General features: G+C 37.7%; 1 protein-coding gene across 4 annotated transcripts; it reads left to right on the plus strand.

Annotated features, from left to right (window-relative positions):
* The first annotated feature begins 1818 nt into the window (after positions 1-1818).
* LOC132267163 (upstream activation factor subunit spp27-like) lies at positions 1819-19171 on the plus strand. 4 transcript variants are annotated; one of them, XR_009468895.1, is made up of 5 exons: positions 1819-1888; positions 5560-5807; positions 15971-16101; positions 17538-17674; positions 17813-19171. XR_009468895.1 is itself a non-coding variant. In XM_059768240.1 (3 exons), the coding sequence occupies exons 2-3, from the start codon at positions 5580-5582 to the stop codon at positions 16088-16090; spliced, it is 348 nt and encodes a 115-aa protein (XP_059624223.1). In that variant the 5' UTR covers positions 1819-1888; positions 5560-5579; the 3' UTR covers positions 16091-16309. The 4 variants fall into 4 exon arrangements, 1 of the variants encoding a protein (XP_059624223.1); XR_009468897.1 differs by having other exon boundaries at positions 17822-19171; XR_009468896.1 differs by lacking the exon at positions 15971-16101.
* The last annotated feature ends 950 nt before the right edge of the window (positions 19172-20121 follow it).

Here is a 20121-nt window from a genome sequence, read left to right on the forward strand (position 1 = left end):
AAGGAAGAAACGGCGCCAAAAACCGAGTCCCGAGCAGAAAGTTATGCCCCGAACAAGTTCGACGACAACCGGGTCCAGAAACTTTGAAACTGGAGAAAAACGATCAGAACAGAATTCTATGAATTTACAAGTCAACAAAAAGTGAAAATGAATCATGTACGAGGATCCAGGCTCCAGACGAGACATTTTGCAATAACTTTCATTAATTGCACAATGGCCCCCTACAAAAAGGGTTAACTGCGAAATTGCCCCAAAATGAAAATATCTTCCAAAAGATATTTTCTTAGATGCCCCTAAAATAAAATATCTTCAAAAGATATTTATGAAAAACATCCCAAGAAATAAAATAAATTCCAAAGATTTATGCATCCATGTCCCTATGGGCACCAAGAGCAACCAGAGAACTTTATTACAAAAGTAAAGATACGTATTTCGTGGAAACCACTCACGATAAGGATACGTGAAGTCAAAAACCAACTCCAAGCACAAGAAGTGAGGTTGTGCCAAAAACTGACAAATGGAGATAAGACGAAATAGGGAAAATGACAGAATAGGGAAAAGACGAAATAGCGCATAGTGTCCAAAAACGAAAAATGCAAAAATGACTCGGTCCTCAAAGGAAGTTGTCAATTCACATGAAAGAGTCTCAGAAACCAATTCTGAGCACTCGAGATGACACTAAGCGACGAAAAACCATCCACAGAAAAGAAAAGACAACGGAAAAAATTTATCCACAAAATTTGAGGAAAAAGGGAAAAGGAAGAAAATAACCGGGTCATTACAGTGATGTGAGATGTTAGACCAAATGGCTCTCTTGTCAAAAGCTGAATTGCTCCCATAAATAAAGGATACAATGAGAGTGATGTTGGTTTTAGGGAGAGTCACCGAACAGTGGATTGATTGGTAGGTTGTGAATGATGGTGAGGTTGATGCATGTAGGAATCCAAATCACTCAAATCCTTCCAAATCACTCAAATCCTTTAAGTAGTGTTGCAAATGATCCCTTTTGAACCCTAAATATATAAGAACAATATTATCAGCATTGGATTCCTTATACTCAGTATGAAAACCCTAAATATATACAGCTGCAACGCAGCATCGCCTCTGCTCTCTTGCTTGTTGGCGACGATTCTCCAATAGATTTCTCTGTCTCTCCGGCAACGGTTCTCCAACATAGATTCTTTCTTTTTCTCTCTCCGGTAACCGGTCTCCATCAAAGATCTCTTTTATGTCTCTCAATCCCATTTTAGTGTTGATGGAATCGTTATTGTCGTTGACTTCTTGTACCAGATGATCGGAGGTCGGCGAAAGAGAGGACAATGGTTTTATTCCATAGATTTGAATACCGTACAGATTGATGGAATACCGTACAGATTTGACGCTCCTCAAATTTTATTTTATTTTTTTCCCTGTTGTTGGATATGGCGAGCCCAAGCTGAGCCCGAGCTCGCCAAAAATCTGGTGAGCTGAGCCCGAGCCCTATTCTAGCATTGGCGAATTGAGCCCGAACTCAACTCGGCTCGGCTCATTTAGAGTCCTATCTTTTAAACCACAAAACACTAACAAATCATTAAAATATTTTTCAAAAAATCTTTCAGGTCCAAACAAATGGGGAGCCTTACGGTTCAAATAATTTTTGGTGGTGGAACAAAATATTTATCATTTCCCCACCTTCTTCTTTTCTTTTTTTATTATATATTTTATATTTTTTAAAGATAAATTTCAATATACTTAAAAATATGCTATGTAAAAAGGCTAAAACCAACCAACTCGCTAATAAGATAAATAAATAAGACAAAATGATTTAGAAAATTTCTTTCTTGGTTATTTAAAAACCCCCTCCGCCGAATCGCTTCGGTCCAAATCTGATCCGAAGAGCACAGCACAGGTCAGAAAAACTCTCTCCCCCACTTTCTCTCTCTAGACTCGTCATCTTTCTATCATATTTCACTGTTACGATTTCTTCTGTGGCTTATTTCATGTGAATCTGCATGTAATTGATCTTTTTGAATTTCGATTTCGTTGTTCTTCCATTGTTTCGCTGTTTTTTAGTAAGCGATAGAAATTGTGCTCAAGATCTAGCTCTTGATATTGATTTACGTGCAAAATCTCCGATGGCAATAACTTTTATTGTAGTTGTATGATACTTTTCTGTTTCATACTATTTACATTTAGGGTTTATCCCCTTTTTTATTTTGGAATTAAGTTTAGAATGTGATTCGATCACATTGGACTTTCAATTTTCTCTGATTAATGAGTCAGAACATGTGGAGCCATGTCTTTTATTTATTTTACTTAATAAAAGCCCGCAAATAAATAATTGGTGCATGTTGGTTCTTTGAAACAATTTGTATCGTTTTGACAAATTGGTTTAATATGTTTTAATGGTTTGAATCCATGTGTAAAATGGAATATGTAACTGAAAGAAAGTAAAATATTGAATACCGGAAATGTATAATTTCATTTTCTAACTAATTGGTTGGTTAATTGGTTTAATTATTACTATAAGCCCACTATAAACCCACTCACAGGAAGCATTTAGGGTAGATCACTAAAGAAAAATGCAGATTCGGCTAGAACTAGGCGATGGCCAAAAGGAATTACTACATAACAGTAGAATTGATATAATTGCTACTGATGGTTCTATAATGAACAAACTAGTATATTTAGAAGTGAATTTTGTCTCACATGCCATAGGCTGGAGCTCTCAAAATCATCAGCATGTTCAGATCTACCCTGTTGCTTATCTTTATGAATATTTCTCTCTCTAATCAAAAAATTATTTGTACACCTAGTATCATTCCTAATTATGGAGTAAAAATGGGGACAAATATCCATGTGAGCTCATAAACCTCTTTTTATTGATTTAATTTGGGAAGATACATGGGGACAAATCTTCATGGATTGAAGTTTGTTTGACATTTCACTTGATGTTTTCCTTCATGTTTCCTTTCTTTCTCTTTTCTCTTGGGTTGTTTGTTTTCACATATACTACTTTATCAATTCAGTTCTGTTGTGAAGCATGCTGATTGTAGATTTGGTCACGAGTATCTAGCTTTTTGGAACTTTTTTGTAGATTATCAAAATTTTGACTCATTTGTGTGTTTAGGTTAGCTTTCTTTCTAAATACTCACACCTCCATCTTTAGGCTGCTACAATGTGGAAGTAAATAAACAGTAATATAATAAAAATCATATTTTACTGTCTTGTTATAAATTATGGCCTTAGATATGCTATGACCTTAGAGCAGAATAGAAAAATGATATTACATGATCCTAAGTAGCTGGGAAAAGGCTTTGTTGAGTGAATAGAGCAAGTGTGATGTTACAGTAAATTAAAGTAAGGCACAACCTCACTAAGATGCACAAATCTTACACATTTTAATGGGTCTGGCTGATACATAATGCAAACCATGCGTAATGTTGATTTTTAGAATACGATGGCGGTGCAGATGATTGGGTTAGGCTTTCCAAACTTATGAAATGAAATCCAACCTGATTCTTTTCATTTTTGTAATGTTATTTTTTTTTTCAAGGAATAAAAGAACCAAATGCTATCACGTATGAACTATTACCTTTTCTGTGTATGATGCTTTTACATTCTCTCTCTCTCTCTCTCTGTGTATATATAGATATATTTATATATATTTAATTATAAATTTTCACACATCACATGTCATGAACATAGTTGCTATTACGAAATCTTAGCATTGGGGTCTCTTAAGCCGATATACGTGCTTATTTATCAGTATTTATTTATAGAGAACTCTCACAACCTTTATCAAGGAATGGATGGACATGGTATGATTGTTGTTGTCCTTGAGCTATAAATTGGTGTGAGGAATATTGCTGTTTGATCAAAATGTAAGTAATGGAATCATGACATTGTTGTCCTTTTAGTTGTTTCTTTTGTACTTTTTGTTTTACCGAGCATGGGTGTAATCAATTATAAGTGGTGGTCATTTCAGGTTGAGAGACCCTTTGGCTTCTCTCTCTTTGTAAAATGCAATTGAACAATTTAGTCACCACTATGAATGGGTTATAAAGGCTGTAGAATTGCAGACAAACTGTTAAATGGTGAATACCTTATTGTCTTAATCAATAGTTGCATCTAAATGGGGGAAGGGGGAGATCTGCAGAAGTTCTAGATAGAGTGATTTAATTGGCTAGTATAGTCAAAATTCATACTAAAATTCTTTTACAGTCACACGAATCAGTCAAAGTCTTACAAATTCTTTCTTTTGACCCAATTACAGTATTAACTTTGACCATCTTGTATGTCTTCATTTTATCGTATTTTGTACTGATTTTTTTTTACAGTAAGATCACTTAAATATTGGCAACAACATGATATAATTCGTGCATTATTTTCTTTGACCAAAGTATGCTAATTTAAAGGAGAGCTTATGAGAAGTGTCATGAGGGAGACCTCATAGTAGCATTACTCTAAGTAATACTGTAAATCCGCATTTACCTTCACTCTTCTTCCAATCATTGTTACAACAAAGCTGGAGGCCGAGTCCCCCTCTATGCCAACAAGGCTGGTCCTTTTCACAATTTGCTCTCTCTCTTTCGAATTAAATTTGAACACACATATATATATACAGACACACACATACTCAACTTAATAATATGTAGTATTGTGTCCATGTATGCTGGTATGTTATGGTTGAAATGCATGTTTGGTTTGATTATATACAGAATCTCCAGCTTACACTGTATCAGCAGATATATTTGAATGCTTTTGTACTTATAATTGAAGCTATTTGGTGAAGTTTCAAATAAGGATCAGCTTTGGTTAATGTGGCTATGTTACTTTAGTTTTCTGCTAATTCTGTTATATATTCTTCAACTTGGTTGACTTGTGTTTGATTATGATTTAAGGGTTCAATTCGAACAGAACACAAATTTGATCTCATCAAATTTCTTTATCTTTGACACAGATATGATGATTCTGATCACATGAAATTACTTTATATTCTTCACCTTGGTTGATTGGTGTTTGATTATTATTTAAGTGCTAAATTCAAACAGAACACACATCTGATCTCTCTTAAATCTGAAAATGCATGGTGCTGTGGTTAGATATTTGCAATCTGATTTTGTGGATTGGCTTCTACTATACTTCAATGTGGGGTTCTTTTCTTAAATCTGCAAATGCATGGTGCTTGGTGTTGTGGTGATATATTTGCAATCTAATTTTGTGTTTGACACAGATATGATGATTCTGATCACATGAAATTACTTTATATTCTTCACCTTGGTTGATTGGTGTTTGATTATTATTTAAGTGCTAAATTCAAACAGAACACACATCTGATCTCTCTTAAATCTGAAAATGCATGGTGCTGTGGTTAGATATTTGCAATCTGATTTTGTGGATTGGCTTCTACTATACTTCAATGTGGGGTTCTTTTCTTAAATCTGCAAATGCATGGTGCTTGGTGTTGTGGTGATATATTTGCAATCTAATTTTGTGTTTGATTAATTTTCACAGAAGAAAACATGATTGTTCCATCCACTCTTACTAGCTAGCTCTTCTGAATATTTTGTTTTGCAGGCATTGGGAGACGAAGAGACATGTCTTCCAGGGTTTTTGCAAGGTCTTGCAGTGCTTTCATGGCGGCCATCAAGAGCTCCACCGCAGCCTCAATCATTGCCACTAGGAATTTCAGTAGGCTAATCGATGTAAATGAGGTTGTATCAATATCACCGGCTCTTGGGAAATTCCTTGGCAGTGTCTCGAAATCTTCCCGTCATGATGCCACAAGGAAGCTCTGGGAATACATCCAGCTGAACAAGCTCCAGGTCTCTTCCTTTCTCTCTCTAAACCACACGGGTTGATGATGATGATTATCTGTCCTATGCTGTTGTAATGCCGATCTGTTTTATATTTTTTATTCAATTTGCCATTGTTATTGGTTTTTAGAAATTTTTATGGTATGAATCCAACATAGTTAATTTGCTTTAGGTTGCTTCAATTAGTTCTGGGTCATTGTTGGCCTCTGTAACACAATTAGTGACTATAATCACATTCATGAGGGGGCCTCAAAGCTACCCAAAACATCTCAACATATTCTATTGTTACGTCATTAGCTACACCATTCTTTTGAGTTCTTACTGTCAATGCATGCTTTCTATTGCTGAGCATAACTCCATTAAACTCGCTTCAGTTCTAGGCATGTAATTGTTCTTGTGTTTCTCGTAGTTAATTAAATATAATTATCTTCCTAAGAATGACACCAAAGTGAGAATAATTATAGATTCTATAAATCAAACTTTGACTTTGATCATAGTAATAATACATTTGCACCACATTTCAATCTGAATTTGCTCCCCTTGAATGTTTCAAATGTATTAGCTTCATGACACATAATACCACGTTAATACAACAATAGAAAGACATTTGATACAAGTCTGCAACCAAGTCAGTAGTTAAGCTTTGACTTTGATCAAGGTGCTAGTACTAATAAATTTGTCACAACTAACATGTGAATCTGAATATACCGGCTTCTTTCTCTCTCTCTCTCTCTCTCTCGAAGACTTTGACTAAATTGGAGTTTGTGTGAAGGAGGTGTAAGCAACAAGTGCCTGTTGAATTGAAGCCCACAAGAATTCCCTTAAATAAATCAGTTGCAATTAATTATGAAAAGTCTGACCAAGAAAGTGAGTCAAACTCCCCTAAATGGTACTTCGTACACATACAATCAATGGGTCCTACCATTAATGGATCTCCGTTGTCACACGACCAATGGGGCCCACTAGTAGTTCTTCAACTCCTCCACGAGTTCATAGTAGGCAGGCGACCCTTTTTAACCCAAACTAAGACTGTTAATTCTAAAATCTAAATTAATTAAAGAAAGAAGAGAAATTAACCAGGACTGATGAGACCAATCGAACCACCGCCACCGACAGCAACCGCCCATGAGGCGGTAGCCGGACCTAACCCTACCTATTACCTAAAAGGTCTGGTCCCCTTTTTTTCCGAAAAAGACAGGCACAAAATTGTCGTGTCAAAGAGAGTAAACTAAACTTTCTGCACACTTTTTTTTCCTAGTTGGTACACCCCCTCCCTCCCTCCCTCTCCAAGGAATTGTTTGCACCTAGTAGGACTTTCTCCACACTTTTTTCCCCCTCAATATCTAACTGTTTACACTTTAGCACATTTATTTTAACATCTCACCAATTTTACTAGTAAAATTCATCAATTTTTTATTACAGAAAAAGATACTTGGGCAGAAAGAACCTCTGAGAATTTGCTATTGATTGCTTTCAGAAATTTGCCATAGTATCTAACCTAACATATACCTATTACCCAATGTGATTATTTTAATTCGGCATTGTTATTCGTTGTTTTTAGAAATTGTTATTGTGATTGGTGGTTATTGTTATTGATTGCTTTCAGAAATTGGTACATTATGGATCCAACATAGATAATGTGCTTTAGGTTGCTTCAATACTGTCACTCTTGGGCTTTGTAAATCAACATAAAACATATGTGGCGGACATTTTAATTGGGTTTAGTCTTAGTATTTGTTATGATCTTTGTGTCTTAAAGAGAAGTTGAACATACAAGGTGAAGAACCAAGAGGGGAGGGGTTAATTGGTTTTTGGTTTTTGGGTTTCAAAAATTTGCTTTAATGAAGGAATTATTTTGGGACTTGAATGGTTAACTGAAGCAAGCAATCAGTTTAGTGACAGAATGATTTAGGACTTCCAACTGACAGTAAATTCAGTTCCAAACTCTGGCTTTAGTCTCTTTATCCTGCAACCTTTCTCATTTTTGACAAGATTAACATATTTTCTATAGAAATTTATAGCTTCTGATTTTTCTTTGAGAAATTACACCTAGGTCATCCTACTGTAATAATCAATTAGCATGAAGAATTTTGCTTCCACCAATGCTAGTAGTCCTAGTGGGGCCACATAGATCCATTTGAATGATTTCAAGGGGTTTCAAGGTGTTCAGCTCTTTCAACTTGAAAGAAACTTTGGTCTGTTTTCCCAATTGACATGCCTTACACACATTTTCTCTCTGATTTTCAAAGAAGTAGTCCGTTAGTAGCTTTGTGTTTCTGAATTTTCATTATATTTTTGCTGTTAACATGTTCTAGTCTTTTGTGCCAAAGAACACTCTCATATATGTTAGAGTAATTGCAAACATTACTAGATGATTCTTTACTGTTGGTGTAAACATTTCGTGAAGACCTGTTTGCAGAAACAGAGTTTTTCCAATTGATTCATGTATAATTTTACAAACATTTTTGTCAAAGCAAACTAATTTTCATCATCACATGATTGACTAACACTTAACAGGTTGTGCTTAAGCCCATCTACATACATCATTTTATAGTAGGAACTTCATTAGTTTATGTGATTGTGCCTTTCCCAATTATGTTTGCCCTGTTGTTATCTCCAAAAACGACTGAACCACCATAATTGTTTTTCAAGTTTTTCAAACTTTGATTTATCCCGTCATGTGTAGAGGAGCCACTATATAAGTACCATCTATTATTCAGATTGCATGCTTTTAAGTTTTTCTGAATCAGAAAGTTCAGTGTGGTGTGACTTTTAGGAACCTCCAGATTTGTTTTGTTTTGCATTTTATACTTGATTTTTCAGACTTTTTTTTTTTTTTTTTTGATAAGTAAAAATATATTAGAAAAACGTTCAAAAGGGGAACGCATCCCTAATACAAGAGAAAAGATCTAAGGACTAATAGAATCCAAGAGATCAAAGAAATCATCAATCGAGGAGCATGTACTTCCTCTAACATAAAAGAATAAAGAACGAAGAATATGAATTTTTAAATTAGCTAAGGACGATTCTTTTCCTTCAAAGGATCTGTTATTTCTCTCACGCCACAAACACCACCAGACACAATGAGGAACAATCTTCCAATAAGCACGAGCTTGTTTCTTAACAGGACAGCTTTTCCAAGCGTTAATCAACTGAGAGGAGTGCTTAGGCATTACCCAAAAAATGCCGAAAATGATGAAAATAAAACTCCAACAACCAAACGCCACAGGACAATGCAAAAGAATATGATCCACGGATTCACTATCGTATTTGCATAAACAACACCAATTAACAATGATGTTGCCTCTCTTTCTCAAATTGTCCAAAGTCAAAATCTTCCCCAATGTAGCTGTCTAAGCGAAGAACGCGATTCGAAGAGGGGCTTTAGAGCACCACACGGACTTCCAAGGAAACTCGGAACCAACGAAATTGGATAAATGAATAAACATAGAGCGGACATCATACCGACCATGAGCCAAAGGAACCCACAAAATATCATCACACCCTCTGCCAATATCCTTCTGCCTATACAAAATATCCAAAAAAGCAGAAACTTCCTCCATTTCCCAATCCTGAAAAGACCGCCTAAACCGCACATCCCACGTAACTCCATTGTTATCAAGATGATAACAATCAATCACGAAAACATGCTTATTAGTTGCAATGCTATAAAGCCTAGGAAATGAGTGTGAAAGCAACTGGTCGCCACACCAAAGATCCTCCCAAAAACGAACATGCCTGCCATTACGAACTTTGAATCTAATAAGAGTAGAGAAAACATCCCATCCCTTCCGAATAAATTTCCACAAACCAACGCCTCCCGTAATAGTAACTGGAAGAGATGACCAACCCCCACTCCCCTCACCAAAACGACACGAGACAACTCTTCTCCACTGACGATGTCGTTCCCTTCCAAATCGCCATAACCACTTTCCTAAGAGAGCACGATTAAAAGGAACAATTTTTCGAATGCCTAACCCTCCGAATCTCAATGGTTGGCAAACTTGATCCCAATTAACAAGATGATACTTAAACTCCTCTCCCCTTCCACCCCACAGAAAATCCCTCTGAATTTTTTCAATTCTATTAGCAACAGAACATGGAATTTGAAACAAAGACAAAAAATAGGTAGGAAGGGATGAAAGAGTACTCTTTATAAGTGTGACTTTCCCACCCTTAGATAGATAATCTTTTCTCATATCTATTAATCACTGAGTCCCAATTCCCAACCAGAGTAGAAGAAACTCCCAAAGGCAATCCTAAATAAGGAAGAGGAAAAGAACCAACTCCGCACCCTAAAACAGCAGCTAAGGAGGAAATATCTGGAACATCCCCCACTGGAACAAGCACACTCTTTCCGACATTAATCTTAAGCCCAGAAACTGCTTGGAAGCAAGCAAGAGTGCACCTCAGATATCTGAGTTGAGAAATATCAGCATCACAAAATACCAAAGTATCATCAGCAAATAAAAGATGGGAAATCTGGATCTGATGATCAACATCTCTGCCAACTCTGAACCCCCTAATGTAACCCAAATCTTCCGCTTTTCTCATTAATCTAGTCAGACCTTCCATAACAATGAGAAAAAGAAAAGAAGATAATAGATCACCTTGTCGCAGACCACGTGAGCTAGCAAAAAAACCCGCAGGAGAGCCATTCACAAGAACAGAAAACATAACTGATGAGATACAAGTGTCAATCCATTTTATCCATCTATCACCAAATCCCATCCTCCGAAGAAGATACAAAACAAACTTCCAATTAACATGATCATAAGCTTTCTCGATATCAAGCTTACACAAAACGCCAGGAACCCCGCTTCTTAATCTAGAGTCAACACATTCCCCAGCAATAAGAACAGAATCCAAAATCTGCCTTCCACCAACAAAAGCGTTCTGCGATTCTGAGATAAGACCATCCAACACTTTACTCATCCTGGAAACAAGAACCTTGGCAATAAGCTTATACATACATCCGATTAAGCTAATTGGCCGAAAATCCTTGATATCAGATGCACCTCCCTTTTTAGGGATGAGAGCAATAGAAGATGCATTCAAAGATTTTTCAAATGTGCCATGAGAATAAAAATCCTGAAAAGTACTCATCACCTCCTCTCGCACCACCTCCCAACTCTCCTTAAAAAAGCGCATAGTAAATCCGTCTGGCCCTGGTGCTTTGTCCCCGTTGCAACTAGAAAGTGCCTTAAGCACTTCCTCTTCCGTGAATGGAATCTCAATACTATCCCTATCCATCGCAGAAATAGTATTAAATGGAAGACCATCTAGAGTAGGTCTTCAATCCAAAGTTTCAGTGTAAAGCTGCTGGTAAAAAGAAGCAATTCCTCCGCGCACATCTTCTTCTCTCCACAAATCAAAACCATTAACCCGAATACTTCCGATATGATTACACCTTCTGTGAGCATTGGCCAGTCTATGAAAGAATTTTGTATTCCGATCACCATCTTTTAACCACAAAGCCCGAGACTTTTGACGCCACGAAATCTCCTCCATATGAGCAATCTCAGCAAAAACCGCTTGACAAGAGGCTCTTTGAGTAAAGACTCCCTACTTTGTCCCACCTCAGCTAAACGATCAAGCTCAGCAATATCAGCAAGGGCTCTATTCTTTTTCCATTCAAGATTCCCAAAAACTTCTTTATTCCATCTTTTAAGCTCAGTTTTAAGAAACTGAAGCTTTCTAGCTAACACAAAACTAGCAGAGCCTGTGAAAGACCCTTTTTGCCACCAAGACTGAACCTTCCCTTGAAAGTCTTCAGATCTAAGCCACATGTTTTCGAATCTGAAAGGAGTGCGTCTAGACCTCAAACCACCACAATCCAAAACAAGAGGTACATGATCAGATGTGACTCTAACCAACACAGCCTGAGAGACATCCGGGAAATGCTCTTCCCAAGCCCCAGAAATCAGGAAACGATCCAATCGAGAAAAAGTAACCGGTTCCCTACCATTAGACCAAGTAAAAGCCGCTCCTTCCAACGGAAGATCGATAAGAAAATTATTGTCAATAAATTCTGAAAACATGGTCATTTCTGAAGACCACCTACCTCCTGTGGATCTCTCAAATGGGGATCTAACAGAGTTAAAATCCCCACCTAAGCACCAAGGCAATGACCATAAGTCCTTAACAAAGCAAAGCTCTTCCCACAGGACTGGTTTATCACTATCAGTAACAGGCCCATACACACCTGAAAACGTCCATTTGAAATTGTCTTCTTCCATCTGAAACATGCATGACACCGAGAAAATACATTTCCAACAGTTCAAACTTGACAACCATCTACGATCCCACATGAGGAGAATACCACCTGAAGTGCCTGTTGCATTTAAAACTTCAAAGTCCACAAACCTACATCCCCAAAGACTCCTGACAATCTCAGTAGTAATATCAGCCAATTTAGTTTCTTGTAAGCAGACAACATGAGCACTCCACTTCCTCAAAGCGACCATGATAACTCTTCTTCTTTTCGGGTCATTAAGACCACGAACATTCCATGTTATAAGTCGTAGCTTCATGAAGAACCAAAAACAATCAATTCACCTCCTCCCCTTTTACCACTCCTGGTTCTCCCCCTTTCTTTGGTCGACCCATTCTTTCCATCGTAGTTAACACAAGAAATCAAATTCTTCACTTCCTGTTCGCCTTTCCGATGTGAATTTCTGACTTTGACTTCTTTTGTGTCACGAATAGGTTCACTGCTACCATTTCCTGCAATAATTTCGTGGAGAATACACAGGGTTTGTTCCTCATAACCTTCTGCAGAGACAACCCAAAGCTTCACTAACTGCTCCAACATTCTCGATGACCCATTCCATGCCCAGATCAGTGGTTGTCTCCAAACAATCAGGCTGCACAACAGCCAAAGGTTCCATAAAGTCCACTTCATCGTGAACAGGATCTGTCCCGGAAAAAGATACGTTAAAAGGGTGCTGCTGAAGAGCAACATCAACCTCTCCTTCCTGTAAAATCCCCTCTATTTCCGAAGCATTAACTTCTTTGGATGGGATTACTGAAAACTCCTCATGCTCAGATGAAAAATTGCTCAAACCTTTAACTGAAGTAAATAGCCGAAGCTCTTTAAGCAAAGCTACGGCTGAATCATTATTCAATTTGAAATGCAAATCTTTTCCAACACAAACTGTCACTCCATTGAAAAAACCCGTACTCTCGGTAGTAACCTTTGAGACGTCCAACTCTGATTTAGAAGTCGAAATCCCAATGATACTTCTCTGTTGACCCGAAACATTCTCAACAACATTCCTGTCGCTAGCCACTTCACCCGAAGAAGAAGGAGAAGAAGTAGAAAGAGTGTTGAGAGAAAGATTAGGACTCAAACCTGGAGAAGAAGTGCGAGAACGTGCGACCCATTTCTGCTTTTCATTCCGAGTCCACTGAGATCCATGGCGTCCGACGTTCGTCAATCTCCTCTCGGATTTCATCCAAATATTAGAGGGTTTGGTATGGGCTTGTGATTCATTAGGACCAGGTTTGATGTTTGTAAGTGAGATAGATAATGAGTTAGGCCCTTTTCGTACCTTTCTAATAGGCCCAGACTTGAGAGGCCCAGTTTGGAGTTGCCCAGTTTGACCAAATCTTAGTGGCCCTTTCTGTAGTCTTCTTCTAACAGGCCCAGAACCCAAATACGCTCTGTAAGGTTGAGATTGAATGAGCCCATGATTATCAGGCCCAAATTTCCTAACCTGTCTTGATAACTTATGGCCCAAAGTAAAACCTTTATCAGCCCGAAAATAATCCTTCCCTACCTTATCTTCAAGAGATAAGGATAAAGCTGAATCTGAAGGGGTAGCCCACCGTTCACCACGTGTACACCGGTGTTGCTCATCAACGACGCGTTTGCTCGGCGTGTGAATCTCACCTCGTCGTCTACCTCCAATAAACTTCACCTTTTGCTGAATTTCACGATCCTTCAGCCACTGTTGAATTTCGAGAATCCCTTCTTCACCTTTGCTAAGAAGCTCGTTCCATTTTTCTTCCGACATAAGATGAGATCCGTCACTGCCTTCAAGACTTTCCGTTGAAGGAACAAGCTCCGGCGAAATTTCTTCCCAAATCGCGACCTTGTAGCAGAAAGTGTCGTCGTTGATATACACAAACTTCGGACAATCACGACCAACTCGTACTATTATCCGAACGCTTTCAGCATCCCTGGTCTCATCCGCGTCAGATCTGACATAACCACCACAAAGTTCTCCCACTTCGACGAACAGAGCATGGCACCATAAATGTAATGGAAGTCCAAACAACCGGATTTGCTTGAGACCTTGATCACTGAGAACGCCACGGCAACCAACACGAAAGGACCACACATCGATCCTCAAAGTTGCAGAACCCCATTGTCTTCGCCCTTCTTTCAACACACGTTTGGCCTCTGCCTGAGAAGGAAACCGGAAAAGAAGCATTGAATCGGATAACGATGAAACCCCCACTCCACAAGTCGTATTCCAAGCCCTCGCTGCCCATTCTTTCACGCGATCGCAACTCCCCACTTCCTTGTCAAATTTTCCTACCAAACAAGAGGAGAGAACAGATATCCTTCCTTTGACGGATTCCCCGTCGATATACAACGATGGACCGCGATGAGGAACTGCCGACTTCACATCTCCCCCAAGCGAAATTCTTGGTAACCTTGCGATGTCCAGAAAAGATTTCATTCCAAACAACCAAAACACAGATCGCCTCACAAATCGCCCCTAGTGGGGTGAAATCGCACATAGTGACGTGTACATAAGCATAGTGCTAATATTCTAATCGAGCATTTGATTTTTCAGACTTAAGCACAGATTTCTTAACATGCACAAGTTTGACATGCTGTGGTTTTCTTAAAATTCCAAATGCACTGCTAATGCATGAGGAATGCAGGGTGATGCAAACATGAAGTGTGAACTGAAGCTATTCTGTAAATTGCGGGCATGATAATCTGCCATAACATGATGCTTTGATTTATCAGTAGAAATAAATTTAGTAAGATAATAAGCACATACAGGACCACAGTTAGACTTAACAAACACAGTAAAGGGTTTAGCCTGATATACATGTGGTGCAGTTCACCAGATAATCCTATACCTTCTTTTCCAAATTGTTTGGTTGAGTTTATAACTTTATCCATATTCCATCCATATTCTTGGATCTTTCCTCAAATGCCTTGATGAGCTCTTCTCGACACTTTTTGCTGCTCCACTTCGCGCGAGCTTTACTGTTTTTCAAAGCAACAGATATTATTAGTGAAATGGAGCAAAGTGTACAGAGGTTTACCTTGGTCAATTGAGTGAAGTTGTTTTTGGTGGTTTGTAGTTTTTTATTCAGAGATTTCATCGATTTCTTCTGGGCATTACAATTTTCAGCTAGTCTCTCACATTCAGCCAACACTTCATCCAAATCTTCAGTGTCAGTTTCACCTTCTTCGTCACTTTTGGTATGAAGGCAGCTCTATACTGGATAGTGCTATAACCAGACATGCTTCTTCTTCACTCTTCTCATTTTGATCCTCAACCTCTGAAGATGAGTCTCGGCCACTATAGAAAGCCTTCTTTTGCCTTTTCCTTTGTATTTATCATTTTCATTCTTCCTGAACTTATCTGACTTGTGAGTGGCAGGAGAATTTGCAATAAAGTGACCTTGTTTTCCACAGCCAAAACACCTCTGATTTTGCATCTGCTACCTCTTTCTCATTCTGACTTTTCTTAAAAAATAGGTTACCTCAACATCAAACATTTCAGTATCTGAGTTTGTATTATGCTCATCAGTCTCAGCTTCCTTGGCTTTCTAGGCTGCCTTTTTTCTGGAGGAGATTGGGAATCCAAACTCTTATTTCATAGGCTATTAGAGAAGCCGGCAGATCATTTACTGTGAAAGTCTTTGTCTTCAAGTATTGTTAACTTTGGATTGAACCTTGGTGTGAATGACCTCAGAACCCTTTTACCAACACCTGATTGCTTGATATCTTCACCAAGAACTTTTATGTTGTTGACAATCTCATTAACTTTGAAGATGTATTCAGCTGCAGTTTCTTTGTCCTCCATTTTGCACGATTCATATTGATCTTTGAGAAGTTGAATCTTGTTCTCTTCTATAGTATTGTTTCCTTAATGAAAGATATAAGACGGTTATTTATGATACTTCTACATGCTTTGCAGAACTCGGAAAACATTAGAGAGATCAGATGTGATGAGAATTTGAAGACCCTCTTTGAAGGGAAAGAGAGTGTCGATTTTTTTGAGATAACCAAATTGTTGAATGAGCATTTCCTGAAGTGATACTTTTTTAGGTTGGGCTTCCTTTGTATATCTTGAAGCACTATGTTCCTTTGTATGTTTTTCTGACACCTCTGCCCTTGTGATCACGTGGGTTTGAAGGAGAAATTTTCCTTAACTTCTGACATTATAATAATGATATGTGTCTGCCTTTTAGTTAATTATGCATCTCCACTTACTAAGTTTGTAAGATTGCTTTGCTATTTAAATAGTTATGGACTGTTGAAGTTCTGGATGATGTGGGGGGGGGGGGGGGGGGGGGGGGGGGGGTGGGGGTGTTGTGGTGTTGCTTTAATTATGTTGGCAGAAGCACATTTTAAACCAACCTTCATTTTGCCGACACTATTTTGGTCATAAAACTTTATGGCAGTTTATGCTTATCACCATTTTGCTATAATATAGATTACCACATTACTTTAAGATTTAATATAAGAATATTTTAATATATATTACAATGCTATTAACCGGAATTTTTAGGACTTCAACCATCAAAGGTGTAGCCTTCAGGCCAGGCACATCGTTTTGGATGGCATTTTAGTATAAAAGTTGTGTTTGTGTAGCATTTCATGGTACAGATCTTGTCAATATGCAATTAGGCTTTTCGAAAGGGAATTATACACTACAAAATGAAGATTGTTTCTTACGATTTCATTTCATTTTATGGTTTGGTTCTTTTTCTTGTTTCCCTAAATTATGGTCTGGTACGTCTCTTACCACTTTGAGCAGATGTTGAGTAAATGACAAGGGAAAAAAAACCTTGGAGGGAAATAATGGGGACAAATAAATGATTGTTTGATTTTTCAAAATAGTTGGCATTTCTAATTTTTATATTTGCAGTGATATGCAAATTATATGATATAATCGTCACTGATAAATATAAAAAAGAATGCCTACTAGGTCCAGCATTGGGTGTTTTAATGTGTAGGTAAATCATACATACTCATTTATCTCACAATTAACATTTGAAAGCAACTGCCCTCTATTAAAAATCTAAACATATTCACTAGGGGTCATGGTTGGTTTTGGTTTTGTTTATAGGGTAAAATAAAACCTAATCAATCCTAACACTTCTAAATCAAACCGAACTGCTGAACCGCCGAAGCATATTTAATCGGATTTGGATTGGTTCTTTTATATGGATTAAGCTTAGTTTATAATGTAGTACCATAATAATTACATTAACTAAAATTTAACTTTATGATTTAAATAAATTATGAATGAAATTTTCTTCTGTTTGCCTACTTTTCTATTTACTTAAAAATGTGCTAGCAATAGTGTAAATGGTAACAAGAATTTGAATACTATTTTATGACTATGTTTATGTGACTGAAAATTAGTTGCCTATTGCGATCTGCAGTAGCAAAATCCTTACATATATATATATATATATACACTAGTATGTTTTTTCTCTTTTTGCTCACCAGGAGCAGGTTCCATTTGATTTTTGCAGTATCTAAAACGAAATAGCGGGGCTGGAGGATGACTGGAAACTGGAATGAGGATCCTAATTGGCAAACTGGGTTCCTGGCTTTAACACTTGATATGAGCAAAGAGCTTACAACCGGGTTAAATGGGTTTTCTTGGAAAGTAAGCTTCTGAATTTGGGTTTTGTTTCTCATGTGGTGCATTTAATTATGTCTTGTATTTCTTCTGTATCATACACGGATCTCCTTGTGGGTTTTTCAAACCTACTAGAGGTCTAAGACAACCCTTATCTATTTTTAGTGTGTGCAGAAGGTTTGTCTTGGGCGTTGAGAAGTGCCAATTGTCAAGGACAACTAACGGGTTTGAAGATTTGTAGACAGACGCCGAGGGTATCAGGTGTATTTTTTGCAAATGATTCCATACTTCTTTGCAAAGCATCATTCGGGAGAAAGTATTAAATACCACAGGTATGGTATCCTGGGGTCATCCCAGCCCTTGAATGTAGTGGGGCCCTCCCCTACATCCATGATCCAACCACTCTTACTCCCCCGGGGTACCATACCCGGGGGTATTTAATACCTTCTCCCTGTTCCGGAGGTTTCAAAGATGAAAGCAGTATTAAAGTGCTACGTCCGGGCAACAAATTAATTTTGAAATGTCGGCAGTCTTCTTTACCAAGAATACTAGTGCAGAGGTTCGGGCATCTATTTGTTCTTTAATTGTCATATACAGGGAGGGGATGCAAGATAAATATATGGGTTTGCTGGCAATCATTTGTTTTTGAAAGAAAGAAGTCTTCTGATACATTGAGGAGAAATGCAAGCAAAGTTGAAAGGTTGGAACAAAGATCTTGTCACAAACCGGTAAAGACATTCTAATAAAGGCGGTGCTGTCTTCAATGCCGATGACACAATGCAATGTTTTCGGCTCTCTTCTATAATATGTAAGAATGCCAAGCTGATTAGGAATTTTTGGTGGGGCAATGGTGATAAGACACGAGCTCATTGGAATGATGGAAGAAGGTGTGTTGCCAAAGGAAGCGGGAAGGCTTGGCTTTCGTGATTTGGAAGCATTTAATCTTTGTCTACTTGGTAAGCACGCATGGAATTTTGAAGTTGAGAGGAAGGGACTGCACTATCGAATTTTTAAGAGCAAATATTTTGCCAACTGTTCTTTTCTAGATTCTCCTACTCGGAAAAGTTTTTTACGGGCATGGTCTAGCATTGTTGCGGCTAAGGAGGTACAATGGGTTGTGGGTAATGGTAACTCAATTTGGGATAAACGTGGAGAATCAGTGCATAATGTCTCACATGCATAAACGTGGCGTGGCATCTGGAAATGTAGAGTCCAAGGAATAATTCAGCGCTTTCTTTGGTCATGCATAGCTGATGCTCTTCCGGTGCTAGCAAACCTTCATAAACATGGAATGGCAGTGGAGGAGCATTGGCCACTTTGTGGAGCAGAAGCAGAATCGGTGGAGCATCTGCATCTCCAATGTGTGCGGGCTGCAGAGAGGTGAAGCAAAGCAAGTTGGGTGCCGCCACCTATGGGTTTTCTCCTCTTGTAATTGTACCCTTTTTTAATATTTTTATAAAATACCCCATTCTGGGAAAAAAAAAATTTCTAAAAAGTTGTAATATAAATGCTGCTTTTCGATCACTGATCGTTCAAAACAGTAATGGTGAGGTAGCGAGGGTGGCTGCTCTTAGCTCATGCCTTGGCCTCTCATGTTCTAGCTCATTCGCTTGTTAATGTGGAGGATATAACGAATCTCCTATCTCCATGTTACTACGTTGGAGATTCTGGCTGATTGTAGTTAGTTGTTTAATTAATAAAATTTCATCTATTTGCCTAGGAAAAAAAGAAAGAAAAAAGAAATTGTTAACCGAACCAATCCGGTTAGAGTAATTTGAAATCAATTTTCAATAGCTCTTTAAGAAATTGAATTGAGATGTATTTTAAAAAATAATAACATGGGTACAGCAGTGAAAGAACAATATATTACATTTTTATATAAAAAAAATTAGTTTTTAATTAGTTCATAATATTGTGAATGTAAATATTATCACTAATAGGTTCCTAAATAAAGAGGCAATCGGATGAAACACACAAAGAATAACTCTAATCTAATATCCTGCTGGATCAGATTTTTCTAATATCCTGTTGTATCCGTATCAAATACATATTTAATACTGTCAAGGCGACCTCGAGTCAAATACATATCTCGAGTCAGCCAAGGCGACCTCGAGATATACTTGGCGACCTCGAGTCAAATACATATCTCGAGTCAGCCAAGGCGACCTCGAGAAAGTAAATGTGCTTCCTAGATAAAAAGTTAAAATCCTCCACTTGTCTAGCACACTAATAAAAGCTTGTACATGTATCGTCCATGTTTAAAAAGTTGTGGCGGGAAGAGCAAGAAATCTTTCTTCTTGCATATTCAATTTAGACAATTGTCTAGTCTTCTAATTCATCACACAAGCCTTGCACACACTTATACACATGCATATCAAAAGAAAAAAATCATTTTGATTATCAAAACAGATGTTTTATAAAAATTTATAAGCTAAAATGGAAATCAAAATATTACAAATTTATTGCTTCCTTGG

Source organism: Cornus florida, unplaced genomic scaffold (genome assembly GCF_030987335.1).
Source record: "Cornus florida cultivar Cherokee Brave unplaced genomic scaffold, ASM3098733v1 CherokeeBrave_3.0.0_Hap2_Chr07, whole genome shotgun sequence".
NCBI lineage: Eukaryota > Viridiplantae > Streptophyta > Magnoliopsida > Cornales > Cornaceae > Cornus > Cornus florida.

Coding starts and splice junctions, on each gene's coding strand:
- LOC132267163 (XM_059768240.1), top strand. CDS start 5,580: ATGTCTTCCAGGGTTTTTGCAAGGTCTTGCAGTGCTTTCATGGCGGCC. Junction 5,808..15,970: donor TCCAGCTGAACAAGCTCCAG/GTCTCTTCCTTT, acceptor CATGCTTTGCAG/AACTCGGAAAACATTAGAGA.